At 40.8% G+C, this 23,597-nt stretch overlaps 1 protein-coding gene across 3 annotated transcripts; it reads left to right on the plus strand.

Annotated features, from left to right (window-relative positions):
* On the plus strand, positions 1-23,579 carry LOC113401524 (rho GTPase-activating protein Graf). 3 transcript variants are annotated; one of them, XM_064218422.1, is made up of 17 exons: positions 3-438; positions 5,530-5,687; positions 10,713-10,784; positions 10,856-10,957; positions 11,028-11,243; positions 11,695-11,769; positions 11,849-11,918; positions 12,044-12,132; positions 12,217-12,399; positions 12,607-12,743; positions 12,825-13,015; positions 13,089-13,194; positions 13,259-13,540; positions 21,740-21,782; positions 21,971-22,046; positions 22,714-22,807; positions 22,913-23,317. In XM_064218422.1, the coding sequence occupies exons 1-17, from the start codon at positions 279-281 to the stop codon at positions 23,082-23,084; spliced, it is 2,226 nt and encodes a 741-aa protein (XP_064074492.1). In that variant the 5' UTR covers positions 3-278; the 3' UTR covers positions 23,085-23,317. The 3 variants fall into 3 exon arrangements, with proteins under 3 accessions (XP_064074493.1, XP_064074492.1, XP_064074491.1); XM_064218421.1 differs by having other exon boundaries at positions 12,044-12,141; positions 22,913-23,316; XM_064218423.1 differs by lacking the exon at positions 11,028-11,243 and having other exon boundaries at positions 1-438; positions 12,044-12,141; positions 22,913-23,579.
* Positions 23,580-23,597: the final 18 nt, after the last annotated feature.

Genomic DNA, 23,597 nt, shown 5'->3' on the forward strand with positions numbered 1-23,597 from the left:
ATCCCCAGAGTCAAGACTAACTTAAGTGACAGTGTCAGTATTTTACATATCTATTGCGATGAATGATGTATTGAATCGAAATATTTATGTTAACATTTTTATTAAAATTACTAGTAGTGTAGTGAACTAAATATCGAATGGTGTCTTCGTTCCATTATCAAATATATTCCGTCCTTTTATAGTGCCGTGCGTAGGGCGTAATGTCGTCAAAGGGTTGGTGAAAGTGTTGTTGGTGCAACAGTAAGGCGGACTAGGCGCAGAAGGCGCAGTGGGCGAGGATGGGCGTGGGTCTGCAGCCGCTCGAATTTACCGAGTGCCTTGCGGACAGTCCGCATTTCCGCGAGAACCTCCAGCGTCACGAGAAGGAGCTCGAGCGCACGAGTCAGCAGATAAAGAGGCTCATCAAAGAGGTCAAGGATGTTGTACAAGCTGCCAAACGTAAGGATAGGCTTATGCAAAGGCTTATTTTAAATACTTATGGTATAATAAAGTAAAAGCAAGTTCTGGATAACATAAATTGAAATACTATTATACCTTAAACCAATATTACCAAACAACTCCTCTGAAGGTTCTATTAAAAATTACTTTAAAACACATTTACTGTTTTTGTAGTATTTTTAAAGTGCCTATAACTTAATTAGTTTAATATACTTGAACACATGGTATTATTTTATTACAAATTAGGTAGCCAAGGAATATTCAACAATTGAATGACTAAGAAACTAAATAAACAAAGTCTCAGTTAGATCCTTTATATAGTATGAAATTAATTTAACTATTATTTGTGTTCCATGAAAAGCACACTAGCTATGCCATGAATGGCTTCATTTGCACAGATAGGAGAGATTACAACTGTGTTTGTAGTGGTTGTGCGGTTGAGACTTGTATGGGATTAATATAGGACTATTGCAAAAGTAAAAGTAAACAAGACCTTTACATATGAACTTGCCAATTTGTAGTTCCTGCCCTTGATGGCTCTAAGATTATTCAACCTTGCTGCTTAATTGAAAGTATTGTTCACATAATGTCATTTATTACACAGTATGGCTGTGTGTGTGCAGCTCTGTAAGTGGACTGTGTTATGGTTGTTTATATATGTTGCTCATTTTATGATTCCATCAAAATATACTATTAAGTTTACTGTATTTCTCATTTTGAATTAATTCTAAATAAAACCATTTTTTTTTCTGATTAGATTATAATAAAAATTAACTTTTATATTCAACCACCTCCTTTTAGTTAGAGTACCTTACTTGCAAACCTACCTTTGTTTGTTCATGGGTTTGACTGATGACTGACCAGAAGTAAATGTGTTTCAAGTTCTTGAAAATTGCTAAAATTTTGATTTCTTTTTACCTGCTTGTGAATAAATATAATGTGTTTATGTAATTTTTATGCTGAGTTATGTTATGTTATGTATATGTAGCTGTGTAATATATTTTTCATTAAGACCTCATTCATTCCCTTATCCTCTCTGTAATTGTATTGAACACACAGTGACATGGTTTCTATTATATTTAGAATTAGGTTAATATTGAATTGATGTGTTAGTGTTAAGTCTCTTGAGCTTATAGCTCATATACACTTTATTAGTGTGAGTGTGCGATATATATGACGATGTAGGCATGTAGGCATGTAGGTGAGTCACTAGTCCTGGTCATCATCGGCCATAACTCCCACCAACGCAAACACTAAAATCAATAACAATAATGTCATTAGCATTCCCTTATCAGTCCTCTATACACAATATTAAGGACACATGGACAGTGTAAATGAATACTCATCTGTTCCGTGTGATATGTGTGTTAGTTTGTTTGTGCCTCGCTACTCGCTAGCAACTAGTCTGTAGTCTAGTATATCAATGGATTGGGTTTGTTTACTACAAAGGGCAACCTATGTTTTGGAACATTTTATTGAGAGTATGAAGTAACATAATTAATATGAGTCATAAATTATGATTACAAGTGTTATTATTGGTTTAAATATACCATTCATGTTGATATGGTAACAAGTTGTAGGAGATGATTAATAGTTGATTAATGTATAGTGTGGAAAAGGTTTTAGTGGGAATCAGGATCAAATTCACAGATCACTCTGAACTAATGCAAGCTAAGTGTCCATGTACATGATTATAATAGATGCAAATATTTTAAATTCAAGGAAGCCAACTGGTATATATATATATATATATATATGTATTTAATTATAAGTTAAAAAAAAATCAATTATTGTGATGCCGGTGTGTGTGTGCAAACACAGGCGAATCTGATATCATCTATCTTTCATAGACGCCAGGCGAGAGTTCAGCCTAACCCACGATGTCTAAACCTGCCAGCTTCTTAGTGCCGCTGAATATGTCTAACTGGACTAACAAGACTAACAACGCAGTAATATGTTTTATAAAAGTATTTTTTTACGGAATCTTGAAAGAATCTACAAAACGGACTACGGAATCTACAAAAATGATACACCACCAGTACATATGATCAAATAGTTGAACACCCGGTGTTTGAACAGCCTTCGCGGACTTAGCATCCGCCTGATTCAAAAAGATACAAACTGCATAAAACTCAATATTAAAATCATCAAAATACAATCAAAATACAATCAAAATTAAAGTTATAAAAAGTAATTACTGTCGATGCATTGAATGGAGTCGAGTACGACGAGTCACGCTGATAAGCGCTGATATAATAGATACGGATCCTAAAGGCGTGACTGTCCAGCGCTTACCTGTTCTTATTGCCCTCAACAGGGACAAACGAATTTATAAAAAATACATTGACATGCCTCGAATATTATTCCTAACCTTGCGCTGCTTATTGTTAGTGATGTCATTGCAAAATAACTTATAGGTACTTGGCTTAGAAAGGACATTTATTCGTCAAACAAGATAAGTAGATACATAAAATAGATTGATCCACGATACGATACGATTGGCCGGTATGGAGTGAGCTCGCCAACAGCGCGGTAACGCCGCGGCGGCTTGGAATGAGGCTACACACTCGTTCTCTTATCTGATAGCTACATGCTTATCTTTATAATTTCTAATCTTGGCCTTGAAACGTGATTAATTTATATATCCTCGCAACGATTCAACACCCGCTACATTTTGTAACAATTGCAAAGGAAACATTGATTATATTTATAATTACAAAAAAATATTCAAAAGTATATTTTATTTTTAATTATTGTATTTTGATATACAATGTTACTCATATTATGTATATACAATACATTAAACACGAGCCGCTTCATCTCTCGCGTAATATTACATCGAGAGAGTCTTTGCACTTTAGCAACTAATGTTCGACTAATCACGACTTCTCATTAACGCAAATGATTGAAACATAATATGACGCGAATGATGAGTAATAGTAATATAGTTGTACACATTCGTTTAAAATACAAGTGTATCGGTGCCATGAACAAAAGACAATCGGAGACCAATAGAGGAAAAGAGAACAGATATTCGTTAAAAAGATGCACGTTACTATGCAGTACTTATACTAGAAATAATAATCGCTTCGCCTATCGACATATCACAAGGCTGACTAAACATATTTTAGGAACTTCCGCACACATAATATCTCATATTATGAGATTCCAGCTACTCGTCCTGTCTGCGGACCAGGAGAATTAATATTTTTCTTAAAACACTTTATATATTTTTTTATTTTAACAATAATTATTATTATAATTGTCTTTTTTCGTCTCAGACTACTGGGTACTGTTCCAAATACTAAGTAGTAACGCTATAGTCGTTTTTGTCAGAAAACGCCGAAAATTAATCAATCTTACCAATTTTTATATGAATTAATAATGAGTACTAAAAATATAAAAAAAATGGAAAAAAGAGAGGCAAGTATATTAACATGTATGTAATAAAAATAAAAACATGTACGCTTTCGCGAGCTTCTCTCCTAAACCTTACAAACAACATACGATGGTGCGTTTTTATGTTCGCGGAATGAGAGGGTTGGAGGGGGGTAATTAAGCTCTTTAAGATAGTAACGTGTTCAGTGACTCATAATTAGTAGAAACACGAGGTTTCATTGTTATTAAACAAATTTTCTTCGAGCTATCGTCATCCAAGCTATATAATCGGAAGTGAAAAGTGAAATGTGGAAAATATCCTTACCAAACAAGAAAGATCTGTTCCGACCATACGATGAATGAGATGTCATCGGCTTACGGCGACTCTTGCCCAGGAAAAACCATAGTGTACAAGTGGCACAATTTATTTAAACAATGAAGGAAATCACTTGAAGACGACCCGAGGCCGGGGAGAAGCATTAAGCCATGCCAGAACTTATCGAAAAAGTTGAGAAAATTGTACTCGACGATGCTCGATTAAGAAACAACTCGCAGAAAAGGTTGGAGTATCCGATACAATCATTTTTAAAATCCTGCATGATCATCTTGGCACGACTAAGGTCAGCGTAAGATGAGTGCCGAAAATGCTCAAGCCGCCGCAAAAACAACAGCGCGTGAGTGTTCATGTACATTTTTGGACCGCTGCAACGAAGACAAGGATGGTTTATTGAGTCGAATTGTTACTGGAGACTAACTTGGGTTCATCATTATTAACCTGAGTCGAAACAAGACTCCATGCAGTGACATAAAAAGGACACAGCACCTCCCAAGATGTTTAAGGTGTCACAGTCAGCGGAGAAACTCATGGCAACGGTTTTTTGGGACTCTGAAGGAATATTATTGATCGATTATAAAGATCAAGGTGTTGCTATAACCGGGGAATACTACGCTACAATATTAGAGTGATTAAGAAAAGCCATTACAGAGAAGGGTCAGGCAAAATTGACAAAAGGTGTGCTGCTTCTGCGCGACAACGCGCCCGTCCTCAAGAACCGCGTTGTTTTGGCTGCCCTGCATAAGACGGGCTTCGATATTTTGAATCACCCACCCTACAGTCCAGACCTGGTCCCGAGTGATTACTACCTATTACCAAAAATGAAAAAAAGCTACGGGGTAAGAAATTTACCACCGATGATGAAGTCAAGGATGCAGTTTCGGCGTAATTGGATGATATTTTTTATGAGGCTATAAATAAATTATTTGAACGATCTGAAAAATGTATCAGTCTTGCAGGTGAATACATTTAAATTTGTTTTTTTATGCCCCCCCCCCTATATACCTCATTCCGCGAATATAAAAACGCTCCCTCTATCTTAAACGTATCTTCTTCTGGATCAGAATTATGTTTAAATAATCCATGCAACAACCGACCCTGTGTAACTGATTATGTGATATCGGAGAGGTTTGAATACGTCTTAGGTTAGTAATGTATGTAAGGCGGATATCACAATAAAACGGACCGTCTACAATGTTAATTCCCCCTTGTATAAACTAATTTATGATGTGTATAGCGCCCTGTTAGAGTTTGTATACATTTCACATGAAAGCAAAGTGTAGATTTTAATAAAGTGAGGTTGTGCAGATCTTTAGACTTTATGTTAAATGCATCGTACACGCTCTAAAGTCTATGACTGACCATTCACTTAACGGCAGGTCTGGGTGCGGCGCAGCTCGCGTTGGCGGCCAGCATGGAGCAGTTCGAGTTCGCATGCATCGGCGCCTCCATGACGGAAGACGAGCGCGTCATTGGGCGATCGCTGCAGCACTTCGCGCAGCTCATTCGCACTATCGAAGACGAACGCGACCGGATGGTGAGTCCCCTATTCCTATTTCATAGCTCAGTGTAAAATTGATTTCAATCGGGGAATGCTTTTGAATGGGAACCGCCGAATTCTCACTCAAAAACTCGCGTCTTCCTCGTGACATCAGTTAATCCCCGTTTATTTGATTATTATATAATATTGCCGCCCCCGAAGAATTCAAAATTACTGCCATTGTCTTAGTTTTAAAGTTATTTAATTTTTGGAATTAACATTATTTTTCGTAGTTTTATGTAGTCTAAGTAGTCTAAGTAGAAAATAAGCCATTATTTCTTGTAAAAAGTAAAGGATAAAAAATGATTATTGTAGGTTATCCCTTAGAGATAGACATATACCATCATGGACTTTTTTAAAGACCTTTTTAAGGTGTACAATACTGTAGTACATTATTTTGATCTATCTCTTAAGGTTGAGCCAGCATTTGTAATGTAAGTGCAAAAAATGTGTTTATTTACGACATCACTTTAGAAACCTCTAAATATATCTGTGTATTAAATGTTTAAAGTGTTAGTTGTTATATTTATTTCTAATTTTCGTTATTATTTTATTATATTTTTTTAATCTTCAAGAATCCATCAGCAGGTGAAGGTTTCCCCCAAAGAAGCCCAATGTTCTCAAGATTGGGCTATTTGAAACCGATATCGATATGCTATCCAGAAACCAACACTTTCTCGTCTTGCCGTCTAGTGTAGGATCTCCTCTTGCGTTTACCTAGACGCTCCATGAAATAAGCTTTTTCGCCCACCTTTGTTGGTGTTAACGCGCTGCGTGCGTGCCCATTTCGTGTCATAGTTGGCTTTAGTTCTCGTCATGTATATTTTCATGTCGTGTGCTCTTCAATCTAGTTGATTGCTAATAGATTCAAAAAAGCTATGAGCAGCTTCGGAGACAGTGGGTTTCTTTTTCTTGTTACTTACTTTGCCCTACTGTCGTTTTATATGCTATAATAAAATCGTACGAGTAAAATCAAGGCATATTATATCCTGTACAATGAATGTAATACTTTAGCCGCCAGCTTGAAGACGGCCTTGTCGCCCATTGTTAAAACATCGCACCGCGCGCTCCAAGCTATTTTTTCTCATATGTTTTGTAAACATGATTTCGATTCCTGTAAACTACTGATACAATTTTGAAATTGTTAAAGACCAACTGTAATAGCGGAAAATGCTCGCTAGCATGTATTTTGATACGGACAAAGAGTTCGTTACAAATATAAACTAGCTGAGCTGGTGTGACCCGAATCCTTAGACTTATACTGCGACTGCGATTCGTGTACAAAATAAATATAAAATTTATAACGTCTATCGCAAACATTAAGAATCACGAATTCTCTAGCAATGTTTGAATTTAATATGTCTGATTATTGCGTTTTGAGCAAATAGAGATTAAACGAGCAAACAAAACCTGTTATTAAGTATTTATGTGATAATATTTTATAAAGACTTACTGCATACGGAACAATGACATAGTGCTGTAGGCACACATACAACTTTGGTTTGTGATATGGCTAGCGTATGCTCGGATCACAGTGAGTTTAAACAAGAATAATATACCTACAATTCTAGATGTAATACTGAAAATCACAAAGTTTAACTGTAACTAACAGAACGTTTGAATTTTAATTTATTTAATAATAGATGAATATGTGTTCTTTTCCATTATACAACTTTACATTAGCACATAAACCGTCATCCAGCATTTTGGCACTTCGGGGGGTGATTTAAAAATAGTAGCCTATGTCTTTTACCGCGACTTAAATTATCTAGATACCAAATTTCACCTGAATTCCTGCTACCTTCGCATTTATGATAGTCTGAAATAAAAACTTTTATTAGTGTCGCTGAAATTCTAAAATGTTTTGTCTAAATTCTCACTCGAGTTTTCAGAAAATGTTTAGTTTAGTAGAACTCCGAGATTAATTGACACCTGTTATATTTTGTTACTGCTCGTATTCGGTTTGCTTCAAACTACGACCACTTGAAGTAGTTTCTACATTTTATAACATTTGGTATAATTTATTGCTAAGAAATAATTGTAAATATTAAATTCTAATCTATATATGAGTCGAAGAATTACACGTTAGATGTGGCGGAGCGCGCGGCGACTAGAGGACTAGCAGTGCTATGCCTCTCCATGCCCGCATTTGTTTTTAGGGTTCCGTACCCAAAGGGTAAAACGGGACCCTATTACCGTCCGTCCGTCCGTCTGTCTGTCGGAAACACTTGAAGTTTTTACAGACGATGTATTTCTGTTGCCACTATAACAACAAATATTAAAAACAAAATAATATAATATATATATATATATATATATCTGCGGATCAACTGCTCCCCTTACCCTCTTACTGAGATTGCTAGTTTGCCTGCCTACCCGTCCACGGATCACGGGAGAGCGTGATGAGCGTGAGTTGTGTGCCCAGAATGGATTACATATCATAGCATGACGATTATTGTGAATGCTCGGTTTTGTTTTATCGTCCTTCATTAATTGGCCTCGATAAGGAAACAATATCCGCCTGACGTCATTAATCGTTATCAAATGTAAACACTAATCAGATTACTATTACCTGAGTATTCATGATTAATAAAAATAAGCGTCTAATGTGTTTGTCGTAACATACGTAACAAAGCCGCCATATTCATAGCTTGATTCATGAACGTCGGTTCTATTTGTAAAATGCTAATTAAAACGAAGCCGACTCCCGCGGAGCAGGTGTCCACTGTGAGGCTGTTGCAGTCAGTGAAAGCCGCCAGCGACCGCCGGCGACCGCGCAATTATACTTAATCCCGGTTATGTTAATCCCTGGCCCTCGTTAGCTCGCTAGCGAACGTTGCAATAGTTGACCATACATTATGAAACTTGATGAAATACCATAACCATGTTCCAACGTTCGCTCGCTCGCTGGCGGGCGCGGGTAGCGGGGCGGGGGCGGACGTCTGCCTAACCTTACGTTTCACGCGAATCGAACTGGAGATTTATTTAACAGCAAACCAGCGTCAAGGTTAAAAACTATTTATTATTTTTCTATCTACTGAAATAACTTGGACACGATGTATAAAACAGATATGCTATAAAGTATTTTATTATAAAACTTACACTCTCGTTACAATATACGCAACTCATGATGGCTTCGATTGTCTAATAAGTGGAACATTAATATGGAGACACACGAGACACGGGGCCGCTGGCAGGTACCGCTAGCGCGTGTGACGCGGGCTGGCTCATAGTGAACAGTACTGGGAGCGCGGCCTTCACTGCACTTTTACTATGGCTACCCGACACGGGTCCCGCGGCGTGTCGCGCATGGCAAGTAGGCGATGAGCGACGTAGGACAATAGACTCGCCAGCGCCTGCTCCTCGCGACTCGCGATTCGCGACCTAGCGCAATAAATTGGACCAGCGCTTAAACTGCTTGTGCACGTTTTGGTATCACCATGTGCCTTAAAAAAATACGTCAAAAACGTTTATTGCGTGTATTTATTATTACAGATGTGTTTAGAGCAATGATTATTGATATTCCGTATTTTGAGCATTATGTGTAGGAATTCGATTATGATGAATTTGAAAACAATTTGAATTTCAAAACAGCACTTGTACAGAATCTTCCAATGATTACCATTACAACTGGCTATTTATTAATAATGAACGGTAACTTTCCTAATGTGACGGAATTCACGAAGTATGCATTAATAAAACAGTATAGATTCATAAAAGTATTTAAAAGAACTAGACTAGACTAGATTCACCCATAGAGATCTTTGTTTAAAATTAATTTCTAAATCTCTTAAACGTAGCCGTGCAGTCACCGCTATTACTTTTAATGGAAACGATTCATGATATGTTAATATAAAATCGGGAACTTAAATACCGACTCATTAATTATTTGGCTCATAGTATTGTCACCGGCGTCAACTGGTAGCTTGTAAAATAGAGTAATGGTATAAATAATCATATGTTCTAAACTCAGAAGCAAACTATTGTGTCACGAGTGACGACCTTCTCAAATATATTTGGTTGCATACCAATTCCACAATATTTATGAGTTATGTATGGGATCTGCTCTGACGTGTTGATAAGCGTTACGTTGTGTACGCGTGATTAGCATTCATGGAGCTTCGCCGCGGCCGTGCTGTGTCGTCACTCTCACTCTCACGCACGCGCGCGCGCGCACGGGACTGTCCGTATCGCACTCATTAGTATTAGCCCCGAGTTACGACGCATCTATTGCTGACATATTTATTTACAAACACTACTTTATAGTAAAATTGGTCAGAATTAAAAGTTCGCTTATGCACTGCTTCCACATTCTGTCCGCGATCAGCATACTTTTACCGTGTAATAATATGTTCTTCGCTCATTTAATTGTAGAAGTTTTAACATCATCTGACGCAGTCGTATGTGCTAACTCGAGCTGTTTGGTTTGACGCCCCAGTGAGATAATAAACGGAGCTCGGTTTATTGGTCGCCGCGGCGAGCAAACAGTAATTATCACATAACTAACTAGCACAAACATTGAGAATGCATTATTTCTTCGATTGTGTCTACAATAGTAACTTTGTTGTATATTTCTAAAACAGTAAATATTTATTTCATGATTAATGTACCAGTCCGAATCGCTCACGATAAAGTAATTTTTCAAAAGTTTTCTACAAATAACTGAAAAGTACTCTTGGAGCAGGAGCTCACGATACAATCTAGCTCTATGCCAAATTTCACTTGGATTTGGGCCACTGCTCAAGCACGATTGAGTGAATCTCGACAGATATTAAGGCAACCGTGCAGGTTATATTATAGTGCACAAGTTTGTGTGCACTATTCCCTCACTGTCATAACCCGACGGGACGGTTAATTCGATACCACCGGAACTTCAGGCGCAGGATCGACGGTTTTGCCTGGTTTCCGAGACATGGAAGTGTACACACCTCCAATTCATTATTACGCAAATTAATATAATTAAAACTTTTTCAATGAATAACGTTATAATTTATATGTAATAAGACCCTTGTTTCGTTCCAGCTGGGCCGAGCGCACGAGCAGATCATCCAGCCACTAGAACGCTTTCGAAAAGATCACATAGGTGCTGTTAAGGTAACGTAACAAATGTTAGAAACTTAATCCTTAACTCATCATATTATATTAAAGCGTTATCATATTTTCAGGAAGGTAAAAAGAAATTCGACAAGAAGACTGCCAAATTTTGCCAGAGCCAGGAACGGACGCTCTCTCTCTCGACGAAGAAACCGGAAAATGTCTTCCAAGAGGTAATTCTACTCGCAGGAGATATCGAGCTCGCCACGAGTTCAATTCAGTAACGCGTACCGAACGTCGCAGGCGGACGCGGCTATGGACATGGCGGAGCGTGACTTCTGCCAGGCGTCGCTCGAGTACGTGTTCCAGCTGCAGGCGGTGCAAGAGCGCAAGAAGTTCGAGCTGGTTGAGACGCTGCTGGGCTTCGTGTTCGGCTGGTGGACCTTCCACCACACGGCGCACGACGTGCACGCCGACGCAGAGCCGCTCGTGCGCGACCTGCAGCTGCGCATCCAGCGGGTACTAGCCTCCGCCGGTGCCGGTAGCCGCCCAGCCGGACTGCGATAATAACGTTTGCATTATACGTTGGCAGGTAGAGCCGTAACGGCGTACCGACGTACAGAGTACCGACGTCCACCTCCGCCGAGAGTAGGTCCATCCCACCCCTGTCTATGCACTCGTGTTGGCGTAACGCAATAATGACTAATTCATTCCGCTTTCATTTTCTTTTCAAATAACCATTTTTGTGTTTATTCATAATTACGTTTCTGTTGATTTTGCAAAAATGCGTTATCTAACCGTTATTTAGCATCCGTCGAATAACTACAATAGGATAGAATCGCTCAGCGAGCGCGTCGGGCCGACGACGTCATGTGTGCGCATGCGCGTGCGCGTGCTTGTGTGCGAGCGTGAGCGTGTGTGAGTGCGCGTCTATGAGCTTCGTCGTATTCAAACTGTAACCACTTTGCAGACGAGAAGTAACTTCGAAGAAACGAGCAAGCAAACGGAATCACTCATGAAGAAGATGATGGAAGTACGACAGATGGTGAGCATTGGCCATATCAGAAAGAACCACGATGTCATCGTCCGGGTGACGTATGTTTAGCTGAAATGTCTGGTTGCAGAACAAAGAGGACGAGAGGATGGAGGACGGCTCGGGCGGCGTGTCTGGATACCTATTCCTGATGGAGAAAAGTCAGTATTCGTTTTACGAAATCGATAACGAATATATTTAACACAAATGCCGACTAGCTTTCGCGGCCGTCAGATCTGTGTCGTTCGGAGAGGAGGAGAGAGTAACGGAGAGGTATCGTCCGCAGAGGCGTTCGGCACGACGTGGAGCAAGCAGTACTGCACGTACGAGAAGGGCTCGCGCACGCTGTCGCTGATGCCGTACAACCAGATCAATGTAAAGACGGTGAGGTGGGGGGCGGCGGGCGCGGGGGGGCGCGCGGCCCCGGCCGGCCCCCCCGTGACGCGCGCGTGTGTGCAGGCGGGCGGCGCCGAGCGCGTGGCGCTGGCGGGCGCGCGCGGCGTGGCGGACGCGGAGCGCCGCTTCTGCCTCGAGGCGCTGCCGGCCGAGCGCGAGCGCGCGCCGCTCACGCTGCAGGCGGCCGGCCCGCGCCAGCGCGCCGCCTGGCTCGCCGCGCTCGACGCGCAGCCCGCGCACGTGTCGGTGAGCCCCCACATTCTTTCTACTGATCTGATTGTTTAATCGAATGTAAAGGCTGAAGTAACTCTTTAATGGTATTATAGTGACATCGAATCGAAGTGGTGCGACCGCTTCTGAGATTGTGCATTTTCTGACACATTGTATAATACGGTCCCACGTCGCTAGGGCTCTGTTTCCGATGAGTATCTAATAACGCGACCGTGTGTACAGAGCGCCCCGGCCTTGGGGGGCGCGGGTGTGGGTGGGGAGGGGGAGGCGTGGGCGCTGGACGACGCCGGGTTCGCGTTCGTGCGTCGCGTGATCGGCGTGCTGGAGGCGCGCGGGCTCGAGGAGCAGGGCCTCTACAGGTACGACTCGGCGTCGAGGCGATAGATTCGAGTAGAATAACCGCAAAGCGTGGTAGTCGATGCGAGTACTCTTGGGCGCAGGGTGGCGGGCGTGGCCTCCAAGGTGTCGCGGCTGGTGGCGCTGGCGCGCGAGCGGCGTCTGCCGCCCGCGCTGGCCGACCCGCTGGAGTGGGAGAGCAAGACGCTCACGTCGGCGCTCAAGGCCTACCTGCGCGCGCTGCCCGAGCCGCTGCTCACGCGCAAGCTGCACCGCGCCTTCCTCGCCGCTGCCAGTGAGTATCGGCCCCGCTCCACCCGCCCCGGCCGAGCCCGCTCGGACCCGCTCTGACCCGCTCCCCTGCGCAGAGTGCGAGCGGCGCAGCGAGCGCGTGTCGGCGCTGCACGCGCTGGTGCACGCGCTGCCGCAGCCCAACTACGAGATGCTGCGGCTGGTCCTCGCGCACCTCACCAAGTGAGTCCCGCCCCCCCACATGCGGGTGTGGCGGGGGCTCCGAATTGACCGCGGTCCCCCGCAGGGTGGTGGCGAGGAGCGACCGCAACCTGATGACGGCGTCGAACCTCGCGGTGTGCTTCGGGCCGACGCTGCTGCGGGCGGAGCGTGAAACGGTGGCGTCGATCCTCGAGCTCAAGTTCTACAACGTGCTGGTGGAGTCGCTGCTGGACAACTTCGGGCCGGTGTTCGCGCTGGAGCCGCCGCCCGCTCCCGCGCCGGCGCCCGCCCCCGCCCCCGTCCCCGCCCCCGCGCCCGCCGTCGCCGCTGCGCCCGCTCCGCCGCACGCGCTCAACGGCATTATCGGGTGAGGTTAACTTTTACCGTAATTGATAATTTAAATTTGAGGACGTCGTAAGCAAAGGTGTCGGTCGCCAGGCGGGTGTGTAAGCAAGATAATTGATATGTTTATTTATTTCTTTTGTCGGACATAAAAAAGTAAAACCTGTTAAAGATTCTGCGGAATGACAACTACAAAGTTTATCGCAAGTTTAGTTTGGTCGGTAGATCGCTCTTCTAACTCTCTCGCCAGAATTAATTTCCAACAGTCAATTTCTTGCAAAGATGTAGAGTAGTTTGAGTTGTCCCACTCTGCAAATTTGCTCCAATAGTACATATTCCGGACGACTGCCTCCATTCCTGACTTGAGGATATAATAAACAAACTTTGTACTCAAAATAATACAAAAGACGAAACAGTCCAGAGAGAGAAAACGAAATCTCAAATGGGACGAGCGCGGCGTCTGCATACATATCTGTTCGGAGTAGAAAATGGTTTTTATGCATATAAAAATATACTAGCAGTAGCTCATTTTAAGCTGTTCATGCAAACTTTATAAGCCGTTTATAATGTTATTTGATCTATTCCATCCGAATTTTTGAACGAAGCTGAAATCCTGAGCGTAGGAACCTTTAAATTTATAATTGTTTTCCTGAATAACATGATAATACGCATATATGTAACCCTCCTCTTTCACTATTAGCAAATAAAAAAAATGACGACACCAATACCTAGAACTCGGAGCGCACTTCCCCAGCGACAGTCCCGTCAAGCCCCGCGACTGTACAACGTATTGAACAAATAATATACAAATCAGAGTATTGTTTTTGATAGTGCGACTCCGGGTCACGCGGCCTATCCCTAGGCGTTAGTACTTGTTATCCATGAACAAGACCACATTTCTAGTTCTTAGGGCTGGGTCCCCCGGCTCACCATTTTCCAATAGATTTAGTTCTTAGGAGTGGTGTGCGTGGGATTTGATTGCCTGACTGCACCCTTGAAGGAAATTCGTATCAAAGGTTTGCTGCGACCTTGGACTCTTCCCAATGATCAAGGATAAACTGAAAGGTCACCGGTTTTCCAATGATGATGATTTAATTCGAGCGTGGGATTTGGCGTGTGAGGGAAGTCTCTGAAGAAACGTAGAAGAAAAGTGTATTGCAGCCGATGGAAAATATTTTGAAAAAAATTACTGTGGTAATCGTATGGACTTGCACTTGGATGGGTAAAAATTTCAAAACCAAAGCAAAAAGAAAATTACACACAAACACATACACGCACAGACATGCATACATAATCGTATAAAAAAATGTTCACGGTGTTCATACAAGAGCTTAATCTCTAACAGGTCAGTAACCAAAACCTAGCAAGCTGCTAGTTACGTAGTAAAACATACACATATTTAGTTTAATTCAACCGAATACGGTCATTATTTTCTCGCCACTGAACTCCATTATATTAAAAAATATATACTTATTTCGAAATCGAACGTCGTCGCGGAGTGAAGTCGGGAAAATTATCATCACTACTTAGTATAAAACAAAGTTTGTCCCTATGTAAGCTTGGATGTTTAAATGTACGCAACGAATTTTGAAACGTTTTTTTAAATAGATAGAGTGATTCAAGAGGAAGGTTTATATGTATAATTTGTATATGCGTAATATAGTAGAAAAACACTGATCATTTTAGAGGTTTCTAACATGATGTCATAAATAAACACATGTTTTTGAGCTTACATTGCAAACGCTGGCTGAACCCTACGAGATAGATCAAAATAATATACTACAGTATTGTACACCTTAAAAAGTCTACAAAAAGTCCTTGAAGTCCTTGATGGCTTGATGTCTCTTAGGGATAACCCACAATAACCATTTTTTATCCTTTACTTTTACGAGAAATAATGGCTTATAGAAACACCTCATTAATTAAGTACCTACCTTAAATACATTGTGCATGTAATATAGATCCATATGGCCCTGAACTGACTTAAAAAGCTGTGAACGTTGTAAATAAAGACATACTGTAGTATATTTAGTATCAGCATTGCACCCGAGCGCAGCCGGGGCGGGTCGCTAGTGTCATATTAACCTTCAAATGCATATAATAATAATAGTTTTGTCCGATAACAACTACGACCGAACCGACCATTAATCGGATTACTAGAAGTCTTAAGATGTGAGAAATGTATATAAAAAATATCGTCTATTATTTCGTACTATAGTATTTTAATTTAAAATTCCAATCGACAAAACCGAACCCCTAAAGGAGTGTCCGTCGTGCTGCGACTGCTAGACGAAGACAGATGAAATTTGGTGTCTAAATTAAATGTTAGCTTACCATTTTTATACTGGTTACACACTGCGATGTTTTAGTGGACAAATACACATAAGTAATTATAAATATACAAAAATCGAGCATTACATTCCCTACCTTATTGAATGTACTAATGCGCCTAGAATTTCATGATTTTTTTTATTTTTTTTTTGTTTATATATAAACCAATATAAATTGATCCCACACTGCGTACATTTTGCTTAGGAGCAGAGCTCTGCTTACATTAGATAATTTAAAAAACTTGAAAAAAGGAAAATATCTTCAAGCATCGTTCCCTTTTGGTAGATCTATGAGCTATTTACATACCTATAAATGTGTATATGGAACCCTCGGTCCACGAGTCCGACTCGCACTTTATAAGGTAGGTTAGTTTCAATTGAATAGTTACTTTTAGGTTTCATATATTGGTTTCTTTTTAGTTCATAATTAGGAGGTTAAAGTTGAATAAAATCGTGTCACTGTATTTCGTTAAAATTATTCAGAAAACACACCTCAGAAAATATGTTTGCAAATCCATACTTCGATACTAATCCATACTTCCATACTAATATTATAAATGTGAAAGTAACTCTGTCTGTCTGTCTCGCTTTCACGCCAAAACTACTGGACCGATTTAAATGAAATTTGGTACACATATAGTCTAGAGTCTGAGAAAGGACATAGGCTACTTTTTATTTGGAAAAAAGTGTTGTAAAGGGTTGAAAAGGGGGATGAAAGGTTGTAAGTTGTTGAAAGTATTGTAATTTTTAGAACTAGAAGCATAAAACTTATATTTTAGGCTGTACACATATAAACTAACATATCATGACACCCACTAAGGAGCGAATTTCGGAAATTCTACCCCTAAAAGGGTGAAATAGGGGTTGAACGTTTGTTAGGAAGTCCGCAATTTTTTACGTTACAAACATGACACTTTATTTTTGGGATATTGATTAAAAAGAAGTAGATACTTATTTAAGTGTTTTTGCATATTATACCCCTACGGGGATGAAATAAGGGTTGAAAGTTTGTATAGTGTCCGTCATTTTTTCAGATAGATACATGAAACTCTATTTTTGGTGATAAAAAATTAGTAGATACGTATTTAAGCGTTTCTAGATAATCTAGCACTAAGGGGGTGAAATAAGGGTTGAAAGTTTTATGAGAGTCAGTCATTTTTTAAATTAAAAACATGTAACTTTATTTTTGGGCTACCGATTAAAATTGAGTTGATACGTATTTAAACATTTCTGGATATTTTACGTCTAAGGAGGGAAATTGAGTTAACATTCCATATATACATAGGATAGTCTGGAAGTCCGTCATTTTTGTGTTAGAAGCGTGACATTTTAATTTTGTTCCACTGATTAAAAATGAATTGATACGTATTTAAGCGTTTCTGGATATTTTACGAGTAAGGGGAGAAATAGAGTTAGACATTTCGTATACAGGTTAGTCTGGAAGTCCGTCATTTTTGAAGTTAGAAACTATGAAATACACACCAATGTCAACAAAGAGGTCTTACATTAACGTAATATTTTAAGTTAATTTGTAAATATATTCAATTATTCATATTCTACGCGAGCAAAGCCGCGGGTAACAGCTAGTATTATATAAAACTAGCAATACATTTATTTCGCAACTTTGCATTCAAGAGTAAAAAGTTTAATTATGATTATTTTTTTTCATAATATCGGTATAGTATATGAATAATTTATAAAATATTACAATATAAGTGAAATTTATGCGAGAATTCTGAAGGTAAGTGTTAACAGCAGTCTCTTGGGCGTGAAGCCAAATAAAGGGTCCACCAGGAACGATCAGCAGTCGCCGCAGCGAAGGTGGTACGAGAAGGAATAATAAAAGGAAGGAAGGAATATTTGGATAAAACAATACGTGTTTATTGTGTATACGTCGTTCCCAATCGCCGCGCGGCATCGGCACGCGTTTAATGATCAGTTATTGTGTTTTCAGAACGATATCGTTTTGCTACAGAACATTTGAACAAAAAAGCATTGACTACACTTATAAAGTAAACAGCTATTGATTTTTTATGGTAATGCTTCTTAAATAAGAGTAATCTTCGATTCGTGGCCTTGACCGTGGTCTGAGTGACTGTGGTCGCCAGTCTTCAGGCGCGCAGTGCTTATTAACATTTTAAACGGAATCATCTGATCTGAACTACCTATTATCCAAGAAAGAACCGACCCAAGGCAAGGGAGGTGGGAATATGTTAAAAATAATAATCAAGAAACAAGCTCTCAAAATTCTGAATATTTTAATTTGACTTATTCAAAATCTTTTAATCGCAAACGAAAATAAAACAAACCAGCTTAACTTATTGATAAGAAATAAAATCATAATTATAACTCACCTAATCCGCCGCGTGAGTTAATATTATTAAACGTCTTGCATAGATTGCAGCTACGGGTCGTTAGAGCCTCGCCAGCGGCAGGTGCGTCGTCGGCGCGTCGCCGGCGGACGCTCCGGCTTTTACACGTGCATATTTTAGAATTAAATATTCATTTGATATTGGGTTAATCGATCAGACCCGCGTGTGTAATAGCAGTAGCAAAGTCAATATTTGTCGAAGTCGTTACACACTGTGATGCATACCGTACGCAACGAACGGAGAACGATACTGCGGACGGATAGGGCTTTGTGCCACCCGGTCATCAGATATTCTACGGACAAACAGCAATACTTATGATTTTGTAATTCGGTTTGTAGGATGAGTTAGCCAGTGTAACGGGGGACATAACATCTTAGTTCCCAAGGTTGTTAGTAGATACCTTTGTGTGACGTAGCGTCAGAGTCGATAGGCGTTGGTGACCACTACGTGGCCATTATGTGGCCTATTTGCCCGTCCGCCAAAAATTAAAAAAAACCTACATGACAAAGGACAACACAGTAAAGTATTGCGGATGCGAGTTCTTATGTCACAGAATCGGTGGCAATATTTTTTTTGCCTGTTGGTTTATCGGTGTAGGCTGCCTGATACTATTATTTTTATTCTTAAGAAATTATTTCGTTTTAACGTATTGGTAATATAACTTACTAGGATATCAAGTCGCAATATATTTATAACGCACAAAAATATTTCGTCTCTAGAGTAGAACTTCGGGATAGCTCGCTACGTTAGATAAAGAATGAATAAATATGTGATCATAGTTTTTATGTTCAGTGTGTCAAATTCGTATTGTTCAGTAGGTATATAAAAAGTTCAACGAATTCAGTTGAAGTTTTTCAATAGAGTAAACAATTACATTGAAAACCGACGTTTTTTTATCAAAACTTATGTTTCGTGAAAATTATAATAGAATGTATAAATATGGAAAATTTAATTTGCACGAAGTTAAAGTGTAAGGACAAAAGCAAAGCAGCAGTCGCACGTGTGTCGGAGTCGGGATACAATACAAATAACTCGGAGCCACGTGTCTCATCCGCTACCTCCGCTCCTCACTCGATCCTTATCCGTACAGCTTTGTGTTTTTGTACCAACGACTGCCAGGGGTTCTTTAGGATTCGTGTGCGTTTCGCCAGTCGACGTCGTGTCAGCGATCAAAGTTATGTAATATTTGTGCAACACTTAAATAATAGCCAGTTCTATGGAAAATAATAGTTAAATTCAATAAAACCAAATCTTGGGAGTTCTACGGTTACACGGATTTATTCTTATTTCAAGTGAAAATTACAAACTCTCCAAGTTATGAGGCATATTGTCATATAAGTGGAGTAGTCGTGCCGGCTTCACGCACACGCAGCGCTCGGCGCACGCAATCAGGTGTTCGTAATGACAGACACATCTGCCTCGGCCGTCCCCGACCCTCCCCCGCCGGCCGCCCGCCTCCGCGACCTTCCACTTTGACGACTTTTTGTTTTGTGTATGTAGATCGGTGTTGCTTTTTATGTCATCAAATTTCGGGGCGACTTTCCTTACCTTTAAAGATAAAAGTATATACTTATATGTACGTATATTCATATTTTCATGTTTCAATTAAAGGTTAAATAGCTACTAATTGAAATAATACAGAGGTAACAATGGAGCCTCTCGCACCCGTTTTGTTGTTTTATTTTGTGGTTAATGTTTACAATGTAAGTGGATATACAAATTTAACTAAGTATAAATAAATTTGCTTCCAATTTGTCACGACCCGTTTTATAACGTAGCAAAAATGTTGTACAATAAGGCATCAGATTAATTCACTTAAATATCATTCCGGTTGACCTCAAAGGCGAGTGGTAACGGGTACCGGGCAGGTAATTTATGAGCGAACCGGAGATAACGGCCGCGGCAGAGGCTGCGCGGGCGGCAGCTGCTCTGCGCGCGAAAAAAACCTGAAAGAGACAGCCTCGAGCGCTAAGATTAGCTTATTATTACTACGGGAATAACATTGCACATTTGTGTACGTGCAATCGTGGTATTTTTTTCGTCAGAACAATTTTAACAATGCACTAAATTATGTCTAAAGCAGGCGGCGGCGGTTGCTTTTTTTTTGTTTCGCGAAAATTATGAGCCTAAAACAAATACAAATCTGAAGAGTATTGTACTATCTGCCGAGCGGTCGCGCCCGAGCTCAGTCGGTGCGGTGAAGGCAGGAAGCCAGGTGGCGCTCACCTTGCGTTTTGCACGAAATCTTTTACCCTTAATTTGAACACCGCGATAGATTTCCTTCCGTCGCTTGTTAATAATAATATAAGAGTCGATTGTAACTCTCGGCTCGAAGGCGTCCATGTAGTACATAGAGGCGGGTGGAATCACCTCGGAACGTATCTCGCAGCGGAGCCGACTAGTGCAGAAGACGGCGCACTGGGCCGGCGCGGCAGCTGCGCGCGCGGAATGTGCACCTGTCGCGCATCTCGCCGCGCGCAGCTGTTCGACCGAACCTCTTGTCTCACAGGGTCTTCTCCTGTGAGCGTTCACCTTCGGCGTACAATTTTATATTCATTCTATATTTTATCGTCAATGTTCGCGATAGGTATGACCCGTGACTAAGGTACTAATGGCTACGGAACTACGGAACTTTCATATAATGTATAAATACAACAAATATTATTTTTATTCTGTTGCTACATGAACGAAAGATGTGAATAGTGATCAATGGTCGAGTTCAATTGCGTTTTTTCATATCTACGGACATAAAGTCACTGCGGCAGAGGACATTCCTCATTATTCGCATCTAATTTAAATTAATCAATAAGAGTGCTAACTCTCGTGGGCAGAGCAGTAAGTGCTCTGCTGTGTTTCGAATACAAGTATAATTATATAATATTTCTACATATATAATAATTTAATATATCTATCTATCTATCGCATTTATAGTATTTTTTTGAACCAATGAAACTGCGACGAGCTCAGTAGGACTATTGAACTCAGGTATATTGATCTGTAAGAAAATGAATGCAGCTTTTGTGTTGCATATCTTGGGATAAAAAAAGGGAACAGATTAAAAGCCTGCGCAGGCGCAACACCTGGCAGGTGGGCACGTGCGTCGTGCTCATATATACCCCGTCGCCGGACCGCCCGGCTCAGTCGGTGTCACATCGTCGAAACGTTCAGTCCGCACGGTATCGCGGCGCGCCCCCGTGTGCGGTGTTTTTTGTGATAAAGTGGATCCCAGTGAATTTACACAAGATGATTATCTGCCTTTCTGGATTTGTGATCGCTGGGTTGGTACTCGCCGGCATAATTGCCGTTTCTAACGGGTTATCATATATATATATATGATATGTATATATATACTAAGCGAATTATTTCTTAATATACAATAATCGTTAAATTCTGATGTTGTTGGATTTGAAACTTATTTTTAATAATTAACTTTAGTACCACTAATCACAGTCACTTTCGTCGGGTGGAGTTCCGCTGCGTAATGTTGCCGGCAATAACAAAAATATATTTATTTGTTTGCAGCACCTCTCCACCGACGATACCGATCTCCTCCAGAAATGACATCGTAAGTTTTTATTTAACAGTTTATTTGTTTACCAAATCATCCCCACAGTGCGAACGCTCAGTGCCAGTGTAGCAATTGTTTATATTTATTTATTAATGTCGAATCAAAGTATTCTTTCATACGAATTGACAGCGATAACACGTGTGAATGTTCTGGCTGTGAATACTGACGAAGCGCGTGTTCCGCAGAGCGTGTCGCTGGCGGGCGGCAGCTACTCGCCGCACCACCACCAGCTGCTGCAGCACTTCGCGGCGCCCGGAGCGAGTCAGTATCCCCCGCACTCACTCACGTACTCATGCGGCTCTTGCGCTAACGAGTAGTTGTATTGTAAAACTATTGTATTTATTGGATTTGCTTATCGAAGCGCGCGCCTCGCCTTGGAGTGAGTTATTTTACTTATCCTGCGTAGGCAGTACTGCCGTCTCGAGTGATGAGATGGCAAATATCCCGAACAGCATTTTTTTTAAGACTGATTGCTGTTTGCGGTAATCATAAGATATTATATCTATTATAAAAATCCAAAATAATACATCGAGCGGTGTCAATCTCTATCGGCTGTCCAACTGGACCTGCTTTTATTACCTAAGCATTTTGGATTAAAAATAATTTGTTGTAAACCAAGTTGTAGTAGTGAGTGATAATGTATGCCTAACTCTCGATTATGGCGACCCAAATTAACCATATTGTTTATTATTATATATATATACATAATATTATATTAAATATTTATTAACTTTTTAATATAAATATTTTATTAGGATCAGTTTCGATTTTAAAAAGTGGCAAAATATGAACTGAATACATTTCGATAAAATATATTATTGTAATATAGTAGCAATTTTTACGAGGAAAAACTCGTCGATGACTTCGATTCGTAACGATTTCTCATCCCGACCGAACGACAGCACTAACGAATGCCGTCTCTCTCCAGGAGCGGGCCGCTGCAGCAGCAGCTCCGAGTCCGTGTCCAGCCACAGCGCGTCCCCCCCGCCGCGCGCGCCGCTCGCCTTCCCCCCGCGCACCACGTGAGTGTCCGAGCGTGCGTGAGCGCGTGTGTTTGTGTGCGTGCGCGTGTGTGCGCGTGTGCGCGCGTCGGGCTGTCGGCGACACTAACGCCGCTGTGTCCGCAGGCGGGTGCGCACGCTGTACGCGTGTCTGGGCGAGAGCGAGGGCGAGCTGTCGTTCGAGCCGAACCAGATCATCACGAACGTGTCTCCGTCGGCCGAGCCGGGCTGGCTGCGCGGCACGCTCAACGGCAAGAGCGGGCTCGTGCCGCAGAACTACGTGGAGCCGCTGCCCTAGGCCCCCGGGGCCCCCTCGCCGCACACCAAATATCATATCGTTGTAGTTTTACGTTGTTGATTCTTTTGTAACTATTTGTATATTTTGTACATTGTAAATACAGAGTTGTTGCTATTTTAACTATTTATACTATATATTATACTTACGTTGTGAATTTTGTACCAAATATACTTTAGTGTATGTGGATTTGTATCATAGGATATTATAATATAAATATAACTAATGAAAACGCCTTTTCGTTAATTCACTTTATTTCGCCTTTACAGATCACAGTATATCATAGTAGTATTCCTTCCTTTAAACACTGTACACTTTAAATAACGTTTCTTAGAAAGCGATCGGGACTAGCCTACGACACGATATCGACACGACTAACATAACAGTCGTTGACGCGTAACAGACTCGGAAGCTTGTGAAAATTATAACAGAACAAAATTACAATAATTACCAACCTAATAAATATATATCTATCCTTATTCAATATAAAACAGGTCCAGAACAGAATACAATACA

The sequence above is a fragment of the Vanessa tameamea genome, chromosome 22 (assembly GCF_037043105.1).
Source record: "Vanessa tameamea isolate UH-Manoa-2023 chromosome 22, ilVanTame1 primary haplotype, whole genome shotgun sequence".
Lineage (NCBI taxonomy): Eukaryota > Metazoa > Arthropoda > Insecta > Lepidoptera > Nymphalidae > Vanessa > Vanessa tameamea.

What these genes read in the sequence shown, in the direction of transcription:
- LOC113401524 (XM_064218421.1), top strand. Translation starts at nt 279, where the DNA reads ATGGGCGTGGGTCTGCAGCCGCTCGAATTTACCGAGTGCCTTGCGGAC. An exon ending in TGCAGCTGCGCATCCAGCGG is followed by an intron (nt 11,244 to 11,694) that starts GTACTAGCCTCC and finishes ACCACTTTGCAG; the next exon opens with ACGAGAAGTAACTTCGAAGA. An exon ending in CGCCTTCCTCGCCGCTGCCA is followed by an intron (nt 13,016 to 13,088) that starts GTGAGTATCGGC and finishes TCCCCTGCGCAG; the next exon opens with AGTGCGAGCGGCGCAGCGAG.